A 10,338-nucleotide genomic window follows, 5' to 3' on the forward strand; every position below is an offset into this window, starting at 1 on the left:
CAATCCTCTTGTCCAGGAGCCCCAGCCACAGGCTTGCTCCAGAGGTGAAGATAGGGCAGGCCTACTGGACACGTGGCGCACACGGTAGCCCTGGTCACCACAGGACCCAAACGACAGGCGGTGAGGAAGAGGAGGAGAGTCAGCATCATTTTAGGTGTAGGAGGCCCACCAGCCCCTCAGAAAGCACCCACCGTACACCACACGGAGCAGCCAGCTGTGCGGCGTGTACAGATCATCAGGGCACACGTTGTTCCTCTGCGCCGGCCAGTCGATGCTAGCGTAGTCCTCCACGTAGAGCTCCTGGGGGGCAGCAGCGCCTCAGCACCCTCCTCTGCCCACTCCCTTCCCGAGGGCACGCCCAAGGAACATCTGCACCCCAAGCCCCATCTCAGTACCTCTTTCCCCAAGACACAGCGCAGGCCAGGACTCTGCTCACAGGTGCCCTGAGGCCATCGCACCGTGCAAGCCCTTTTGGGAAGTCACTTATGACACGGGGAGGTGCAGGATTCACCCCCACTTCATAGAACTCAGCCCTGCAGGGTCTCCGGCAAGCAGGCGTGTACAGTCGGGACTCAAGGGTAACCCCTCACCTGGGGTCCCTGCCCAGGAATTCTTACCTGACGGAGGCTCTGGACCAGTGGGTCCTCCTTAGCGCTCAGCCGGATGGCGTAGCAGTAGCTCATGGGCAGGTAGACCTGTCGGCAGTGGCACCAGAGTGTGGAGGGATGTGCAGGCACCCAGTCAGGAAACAGCCTGGGGAGACGGCATGTCAGCAGGAGATCTGGCCCCGCCATCACCACCAGTACAGCCCAGGCCCTTCCAAGGGTGGAGTCGGGGTAGATGGCTATGCTCAGCCCAAGTCGGCATGTCACAGCCACGTTCCTATGGGGTGCCGAGGAGCACAGTCTGCAAGAGTGACAACCACTCCTCTCAGTTCAGCTGGGCACATCCTAAAACCAGGAGACTTGACTCTTAAACTTTCAGGACTGTCTGTGGGTTCAGCTGGGACAAAGGTACCACAGAAATATAAATTGTTAATAACAGAAACAGGGTGAAGGGTCTACAGGAACATTCTGGACTATCTTTGCAACTTCTGTGGAAATTGAAAACTGTTCCAAAATAAAAAGTTTACCTAAAACCACTTAGAACTGGCACATCTTCCCAAGGACTGAGGCTTGGAGAGTTATCACCACCAACACGTTTTTGCCCAGTTAGCCTGACCTCAGCATACACAGTTCCACCAGCTTCCCACGTAGGTGGGTACCCAGAGTATTTTCCCCACGCTTTCCCTTCAAGCCTCCTATTCTCATGTGTGAGAGGCATGGGCATGCCAGTCACGAGCTGGGCAGGCTCCCGCCTCTCCCAACCCTGTCCTCAGGCCACTTCCCTCACCCTCAAGGGCTTGTCTACTCACTTTAAAGGGAGGTATTTTACAATCTCTCTGTAGCTGGCGGTCCAGGATCTCTGGTCCCCCTCCTGCACACATTCCTTTCATCTTCTACCCACCCCTTCAAAACCACTCCAGGAAAGACTGGCAGTGCCCTCACAGCCTAGCACTGACTGCCAGATCCACCATGTAGGGGCACAGACAACAAACAGTGCTCTGACACCCACACACCCTCCTGGCACTCTGCCCATTCCTTACACACCAGGCAGGTCCAGGGTGCAGCCAGCAGGCAGCCAGTGAGCACCGTTGGGATAGCCCCAGAATGCCTCCCGGACTCCTCCCAAGTGTAGGCCTTGGGTAACAGACCCCCTCCCACTGCCTCCTCACTGCCCCTCAAGGCTGCAAAGGCTTGGCCCTCAGCACTTTCATCAGGATCTTTCACCCGATGCCTCTCCTCTACCAAAGTCATCTAACAACAGAAACCCTCCAACCTCCCTGATAGCTTTCTGGGGGGCTGCAACATCACTGGTGTGCTCCCAGGAGCCAGCAGGGGCTCTAGCAGGGGGCTCACCTCCTGACGGGGACTCTGGGGGATCTACACACACGTGAATGTTCTCTGGGAAGACGCCCATAGCTTTCAGTAGATATTCACAAAATGTGAATATCATTGATTAGAAGTATCACATTAGTGTTGATTTGACTAAATATTTATTTATTTATTTATTTATTTATTTATTTATTGAGAGAGAGAGAGAGAGAGAGACAGAGAGAGAGAGAGGAGGAGGGCATGTGCACGAGCAGGGGAGGGACAGGGATAGGGGAGAGAGAGAGAGAGAGAGAGAGAGAGCAAGAATTCCAAGTAGGCTCCGTGCTATCAGCGCGGAGCCTGACATGGGGCTCAATCTCACAAACTGAACAGTGAGATCACGACTTGAGCTGAAATCAAGAGTCAGATAATCAACCTACTGAGCCACCCAGGTGCCCCGATTTTACTGAGTATTTAAAAAGCATTGTGGTTCTGTTGTAACATGGAAATTCTTCTCTTTTAAAGATACACACTGAAGTGTTCACAGATAAAGTATGATGCCTGGGATTAACTTTCACATTCACCAGCAGAAAGCTAAGGGAACAGAACAAACAGCACAGCACACTCCAGTGCTGAGGCTGGCAAGGGCTGCATGGCCTACTGCCTTCTTGTCTCCACTTCTACAGATGCTCAAAACATCCCTAACAAGACACAGGACAGCACTGGTTCTCCCAGCCCTGCAGGGCCCCACCCACCTGCCACATGGCCCACCCCCAAGGTACCTCCCTCCGTCCTGCCCAACTGGGAACCCCTTCCATCTGTCTGCAGGATTCAGCCAAGCAGGCCTCCACCAGGAGCCTAACACAGCCTCACTCCACAGAATGGACCGCCTCTTCATCTGGGGAACAGGCAGCAAGCGATCCAGGGCCCGTCACACAACTCAGCAAGGCACTGGCAACCCAGCCACACATCAACCTCAGAAGGACAAACATACCACATCTCCGGGAACAGAGTGTTGAGGCCTTCCCAGCTATAAACATTCAGGACAGCCAACCAGAACTTCCCCCAGGAGGGGATGGCCACAGCACCACCTGCAGAAGAGAAAAGGCCCAGATCATCTGCCTCTTACTATGAAGATTAGCTCCTCAGAAATTACGTGTGCCTCTTCTCACATGAACTGAAGACAGTGCTAAGGATCCTCCAACCCCAGATGAGCAGCAGGTTCCAGAGCTGCTCAGAACCACCCAACAGCACAGTCACTGAGTGGAACCAGCTGCTTCCCCAGAATAAGTGTGTCCAGCCCCAAGAGAGACATTCATAGCCTCCACCTGCAGGAAGGCAGCTACCTGGGCAGGCGAGGGGCCCAGATGCACGCAGCAGCCTCAGGCCTAGAGAAGGTGATGAGGGGAAGTGAGCGTACACTCAGCTTTCTCTCTTCGGGGGACCATACCTAACTGTTCCTCATCTGGGACTCCCTACTTGGCAGACATGTCCATGCCCCAACATGGCGTTCAGAGACACCCAAGACGCCAAACTGGGGCCACTTCCAGAAGCACCAGGCCTAGGCACAGAAACACTGTCCAGGACATGCTTCCCAACAAGGCCTCACCCCAAACCCAGGTGTGTAAAGTCAAACACCCACAAAGCTACTAGGAAACTCCTTCACCACGCAAGGAACCAGAAAGCAGCCTTGAGGCTAACGACGAGTTCACCATCAGAACAAAACCTGTGAAGAACAACACAGGACCTATTAGAATGTCCACCAAGAGGCTTAATCTAGCCTGGTGGGTCAGGAAGGGCTCCCACAGAAGTGACAACCACAGTGCTGGATGAAGGCTAAGTAGAAGTTCCCAGGCAGCAGGGTGGGAGTGGGTCAGGAGGCTCTAGGCAGAGGAAGTACCATATACAGGGCCCAGGGTAGGAAGGGGCCTCAAGGAGCTGACGGGAGGCCTCTGTGTGAGCACCGGAGCGAGGAGGACAGGCAGATCATGGAACGTCTGTGACACACAAATGGGAGAGACCTTGCCCAACCTGTAGAGCAGCAGGAGCCAAGACGCCCCCCAGAGCTATAATCTGTCACCTTCAGAGTCCAGAGGGGAGGGAGAGGCGCCAGCTGCTGGAAGCCCCACGGGGTGTGTGGGAGGGTGACTGTGGGGCTGAGCAGAGCCAGCTGCCTCCAGAAAAGCCACTCCAGGTATAGCCCTGCCAGCAGCACACTGGCGGACTACTGGCTGAGTCTTTGCCATTGTGTGAGACAAACGGGATTATGTACTTATCTTAATTCCCTTTTGAAACAATACCAGTGAGGTTGGAATGTGTCCATCTCTTTCTGCTTTGATGGATCCCTTTTCACATATTTCACCCAGGATTTCAAATGGAGGCTGATCTTTCTAGTTCTCATTGGCTAGAGCTCATTATGCCCAGGTGATATGGACCCTTAACCCAATGCACACTGTGCCAGGGGTACCTTTCTTGTGAAGAATGTTCCGGGCTCGTACCAAGTCAGGATCGTCAGGGCCAACACCCAGAATTCTCAGAGATACATAGTTGAGTGCAGTCCCAAACACTGTGGACTTGTCCTCCATGTGCCTAGGGGAGCAAAGGACAGAGTGAGAGAATGCCATGTTTCATTACTTGTAAGGTTTTCAGCAAAATTTCCTCAGAAAATCAAAAATACTAAATTACCTTACACTGATACAACATGACAACATAATAAAACACAGAACAGCAATTTTCCAGTAAGAATTCACGTGCCTCCCATAATTGAACAGTTCCAAAAGTGCCTGTGCAAGACTTGCCTGCCTCTTCGGCTTACTTCCCATGCCTGAATCAACATGACCAGTCCCAGGGTGCAAATCCAACTAAGGCTCCTTTGTCACTACAGCACACAGAACAAGCATCAGAGGCAACATGGCAGGTAAGGCCAAGACCCTGTGCCTGTCCAAGGGCACTAGTGAGATTTCAACATCCACCAAGATGCCCTGGGACCTGCAGGCCCGAGAGCCAAGGCCTTAAGCTTGAGGCCCACAACTCTGTCAAGGGATGAAGAGAGGCTGGGCTGTCCTTCAAGAATTCTAATGGAGAATCCCTGTGGTGTGGATTCAGCCCGCCAGAAAGAACCCCATCTCTGGGTGTAGAACAAGGGGCAGCAGAGCCCATGACCAAGGTGGGCAGGCAGCTGACCACCCTGGGGGAAGACCCTGCTCCCAGAGCGTGCTAAGTGTCAGAAAGGCACACTGAGACCTGGGGAGGGTTACCTGGCCCCCCTGGTTCCACCTGCTGCCATCCCAGGGCCCAGAACAATTTCCTTTTGCCTTAGCAATAACAGCCAGGTGGCTTTCTGTGAGGTGTGGGTCTCAAGAGCCTCTCAACCAGTCATAAAGTCCAGGTACAACATAAGCTATGAAACCAACGCCCAGAAAGCAAGTAGCCACCTCTTGTAAGACCCTTGGGAAACCAGAGTTCAGCACACAGCATCCAGCCAACCTCCCTCCTCCCAAGTTCTCCCCCCGACCCACCCAGGTCCAGAGCTAGTCACCCCACCCTTGACAGGTATATCTCCTACATATGAACATGTGTGCACAAGTAAGCACATGTGTGCAGTAACAAAATGACTCACAGGCCCCAGCCGCCATCAGGGAGCTGCACTGACCGCAGGTACCGCACTATCTCTTCTTTATATCCGGCTGGCAGGTGGATTTGCGCCACATAGCATGTGATCAAGAGACCTGTGTGGCAGAAAGGACGTTCCTTTACTGGGAGGAGGAACACTCAGTACTGCCAAGCCTAGGCCCCTTTCCTCTCAACCCAACAGGGAGCTGGGTCTCCTTTGCATGGAAACAAACCAGAGAAGGCTATTCCTCCTGGCCTCACGAGGGACTTTGGGAGTGAGGACCCGGGGAGCAGCCACAACACAGGACACTCCTTACATAGGGTGTGCAGAGCCCACCCAGCCAAGTTCAGGGTCCTGCAATACTGTCCATACCTGCTGGAAAAGAAATACCAAATGGGTCACCCCTGGACAGAATATTTATTGCTTATGTTTCTCTGTTTTATATGTTTTTTTTTTTTTTAACCACACGTAGGAATTTTTTTTTTTTTTTTTTTTTTGAGTGAGAGAGAGTGTGTGTCAAGAGGGGGAGAGGGGCAGAGGAAGAGAGAATCTTAAGCAGCCTCCAACCTCAGTGCAGAGCCGGATGCAGAGCTTGATCCCACGACCCTGGATCATGACCTGAGTTGAAATCAGGAGTCAGATGCTCAACTGACTGAGCCACCCAGACGCCCCTATACGTTTTTTACTAGCATATGTCACTTTGCAAATGTGGGAAAAGGACAATAAACATTACCCAGCCTAGCCCTCCTCAACATGGTGCTCCCAGGCCATCTTCAACCCCACTCTTATCTCCCCCAGCATTGGCTCCATCAGTCACATGCTGTAGCGCCCTGCAAGGGGAGAGGTGTCTTAAGGTAGGCCTTAGCCAAAATGCACCATGAGATACATGCCTGGCTCTAGATCAGAGGCATCAGAAGCCCTGGAAGACATGGCCACACAGAGACACAGCCTGGAAGAAGGGACAGCTAGGTCTGGAGATGCTACAGAGGTTCACAGAAAAAAGTCATCCCAAATCAAGCCCATCTCTTTTCATCAGTTACAATGCTGTCAAGACAAAGAAACACACGTGGGCAAAAAACAGAACCAGTGTCTCCCTCATCTTACAGGCAAGGAAACTGAGGCAGGGGCCCCAAGTGGTGGGATTGGGGCAGGAACCCAGGGGGTTGGACCCTAGAATCAGGGCTCACCATAGCGATGCATATATGTATATATATGACTGAATCCAACTCCCCATATCACATATGAGGCAGCTAAGGCACAGTGAAGTCCTGTCACCTTACCCAGGGTCACAGCAAGCCAGTGCCATGTCATTGCCTCCCCCATAAAGACCCCTGGGAATAGTCAATGCCACATGAACCACACTCAGTCAGGAACTGTCTATACAGAATTGCCCCCCCCCCCCCAGGAGCATTTTCCAAATTAAAGCAGATAAAGGAAGGACCAAAGCTCACCCAGCCACGGAAGAACGCTGGAATGGTACTTCTGAACAGAACAGCATCAACCTGAGGAAGAAGGTCTATCCAGAGTCCAAAAAGGGGAAGCCCAGGAAAAGCCCCAACCTGCAGCCTGCACAGAGCAAGAAGCCCCAGCTGGATGAGCCCAGAGCTGCAGCAGCAAGCCTAAAATAACGCAGGACCAAGAGCTCCCTGCATGCCTGGTTTTGTACGTGTATGACCTAACCTGATTCTCATCATCTTCATGTCACAGATGAGGTGGCTGAGACACAGTGAAGTCCTGTCACTCTGCCCAGGATCAAAGCAGACCAGTGGGATCATGTGCCACTACTTCCCTACGAAAACCTCTGGAATAGTCTCAACAGGCTCCTAGTGGGGCCAAGGGAAGAAAAAGGCCCTTGACTTGCCCCTAAGGACATGCCCGTGGGTTCCTGGATAAGAAGATATAATGACGTACAGCCCAGGAGAGACAAGAACACAATGGATTCCCAATGCTCCTCCCACTAGGAGAAAAGAGTTCTTCTACATAAATTCAAAGGAGATTTCTCACATTACATAGCCAAGTATTTCTTCAGTGAAACACTCTCAGAACACAATGGCCTTACCTAGCCAAACCAGTTCAGTACCCAGGAGGCCCAAGTGCAATCCTCCTAGGACTCAACCAACTGAACCTGCAGTTTCCCTGCCCTGGCTCCCTCAGTCACCCCTTCAAGGTTAAGTTCACACACCCAAGCTGTCTGGCCTCCCCCCACCTGCCCAAAGAAGCCTTAAAGATCCCACCCATCAGGGCACCTGGCTGGCTCAGTTGGTAGAGCACACAACTCCTGATCCAGGGGTTGTAAGTTCGAGCCCCACGTTGGGTGTAGAGATTAAAAATAAACTTAAAAAAAATTAAAAAGGTCCCACCCTTCACCTGCCCACTCTAGCTAGCACCTTTACATAGGCTAGGTCCTCCCCCTTGGAGTGTCCCTACCACTCTGTACTGGGACTCAAGAGCCACTCCTCCTCTGTCCCCACAAGAATACCCCTTGCTTCCCTTACGGAAACACTGGGCTGGCAGTGAACACTGGGGATGGCACTCCCATTCCCCAGCACCAACACCAGGACAACACAGGCACAAGGCAACCCTCCAGAGACATCTTCCAAGTAAGCTCCTGGGTTTTCACCTGTTTACTCATTCACACGCTACATTCACCAAGGGCCTGAACCAGGCCCGACCAGGACCCCAGGACAGCCTCACCCACAAGCTGGGGCAGCACCCACCTACCTGGCAGGAGGAAGAGTGGGCCGCCATAATCACCTGCCCAGTGCCCATCCTCAGCCTGCAGCCCCACATAAAATGTCATCCCATTCAGAGCCCCTTCGTGGGCTGTGCAGGCTTTGGGCAAGTCCTTAAAGTAACCGGTCTGCAGAAGACAAAAGACAGGAGAGATGAGGGGTCTGTGGCCAGGCCAGAGGAACCCTCAGCACCTACAGCCAGGCCAAAATTACTTTCCAAGTTTCAACTGTTCGGATCAAAAGTCTACAACTCTTCGAAAGCACTGCCACCTCAAGAGGCAAAAGGAAGGTTCTACGTTCTCCTGCTTTCCAGTCACTATTTTCAAATTTCTTCATAACTTCTCTGGGACGTCTTAAATCAGTAAGACAGATGTCCAGGCGCGCGGGAGGGGTGCAGTACTGCCCCGGGCCTGCCCTCCCCCCCCCCCCCCCCCCCACCTCAGGAAGGGCCGCCAACGGGACGGGACTGGACTGAACGGCACGGCAGGTGGCACCGGCAGACAGGGCCCCAGGGAGAAGCCCCACCGCCCGGCGCTGCACACTCCTTCCACCAGCCGAATCGCTCACATGCAATTCCCTGGATCAAAAACGTGTTTCTCAAAAGGACAGCGGTTTCCTCCGAGTCACTTGGTGCTAAAGGGACTGAAGCAGAGGAGCCCGGCCCACCTTTAGGGGACATCTTGGTCCGCACGCCCCACCCCCGCCGGGCCCGGCGCTCCCCGCTAAGGCAGGGGCTGCGCACCGGCTTCCGCCCACCTACCGGGTCCAGTCCCAGGGAGTGCGCCTCCAGCCGGGTCTGCCCGCGGCCAGGATCCTCCCCCTCCTGGAAATACGTCCACGTCTGCCTTCCCCTCTCATTTCGGAGGCGCCAGCGGCTGAGGTCGGTGGCGGGCTCGGTGCGATAGGGGCCCCCTCTACGACGCAGACACCTGAAAATGGTCGCGCTCCGGTGAGAGGCCGTCCTGCCCGTTCTTCCCAAGTCGGAGCCCGGAGGCCGCGGCCGTCCCTTCCGGCAGCCCACACACAGGCCACCGTTTTCCTCAGCTCACAAAATGAGAACTCTCCGCGCCAGCTGGGCCACTACGCCCCCGCCGCCGGATTTCTCCCCGAAGCCCCCGCCCCCGCGGCCCCTCGGCCGCGCTCCGGACCGCTCCCTCCCTTCTCGGGGGTCCCGGCCTCGTCCAGCGGGCGTGCTAGGGCCGCGCAGGGGTCCCGGGAAGCAGAGACTCACGTGCCCTCCGTCATGAAGGCGGCCGCGATATTCCCCACCCGCGCCCCGGCGCGGGTCCGCGCGCGCTCAATACATAGACTCGCGCCTCGCGCGACGTGTGGAGCGCGGTGGGCCGATGTCCGTGCAGCCAATCAGAACGCCGCGAGGGTGGGCCCAGGGCGCGCCCGGCCGCCTCAGTGGTGGAGAGCCAGACGCCCCAGCGCGATGAGGGCGTGGCCTGGGCGTGGCCTAGGCGGGGCGGGGCCTGCAGTCAGGTCCGGAGCTCCAGGTGGCGAGCCGCGTGGAGGGTGAGGAGGAGTGCCTGAGGCTTAGAGCCGCGTGGGGAGGGTCCCGGTGCGCCGGAGGAGGGCGGACTGGCGGGAGCGATCTGGGAGAGAGGCTCAGGGTGAGGTCACAGGCAGGGAAGAGCTCCTGCCCTTGAGGGAGAGGCCGGCTAGCTGGAGGTGAGTGCTTGAGGGGAAGACGGAAGCCTCGAGGTTGGGCCTCCAGGCGATGAGGTGGGAAGCCTCCTCGGCGGAGGAGGGAGGTGGTAGGGACCCGGAGGAGGCTGAGCCCCCGAGCTGCCCTGATGGGGATGGGCCTGGTGAGGCGAGCCTCCGCCCCCCCTCCACCGCCCCCGCCCCCCACCCCGGGCCCAGGGGCCGGGAGGGCCAAGCGGGGGCGTCAGGTGACGCTCGGGGACAGCCTCGGCTACTCACAGGGGTGCCCCGAGTCAGGGATAACTTAAAGGTGAAAGGGCTTGACAGTAAAGGGAAGGGAGATAAAGGTGGAGACACAGAGTAACCGAGCTTGAAAGGGACAGCTGGGGTAGGGGCAGCCTGGCCCTCAGGGGTGCACAGCCGAAACCTG

General features: G+C 55.5%; 1 protein-coding gene across 3 annotated transcripts in view; it reads right to left on the reverse strand.

The window, feature by feature from the left end:
• The window catches only part of LSS (lanosterol synthase), a 37,341-nt gene extending 27,777 nt beyond the window's left edge, over positions 1-9,564 (reverse strand). The window contains exons 1-8 of one of the 3 annotated variants that reach the window (XM_030329654.1): positions 9,490-9,549; positions 9,019-9,187; positions 8,248-8,386; positions 5,533-5,641; positions 4,381-4,502; positions 2,908-3,004; positions 618-753; positions 192-300 (exon numbers count right to left, since the gene is read on the reverse strand). In XM_030329654.1, the coding sequence (XP_030185514.1) occupies positions 192-300; positions 618-753; positions 2,908-3,004; positions 4,381-4,502; positions 5,533-5,641; positions 8,248-8,386; positions 9,019-9,187; positions 9,490-9,503 (895 nt within the window). In that variant the 5' untranslated portion in view covers positions 9,504-9,549. Of the gene's footprint in view, positions 1-191; positions 301-617; positions 754-2,907; positions 3,005-4,380; positions 4,503-5,532; positions 5,642-6,259; positions 6,412-8,247; positions 8,387-9,018; positions 9,188-9,489 lie in introns of those variants that run through there. The other 2 variants (XM_030329653.2, XM_030329656.1) reach the window with 2 other exon arrangements.
• Between the last annotated feature and the right edge of the window lie 774 nt (positions 9,565-10,338).

Source organism: Lynx canadensis, chromosome C2, assembly GCF_007474595.2.
Source record: "Lynx canadensis isolate LIC74 chromosome C2, mLynCan4.pri.v2, whole genome shotgun sequence".
Taxonomy (NCBI): Eukaryota; Metazoa; Chordata; class Mammalia; order Carnivora; family Felidae; genus Lynx; species Lynx canadensis.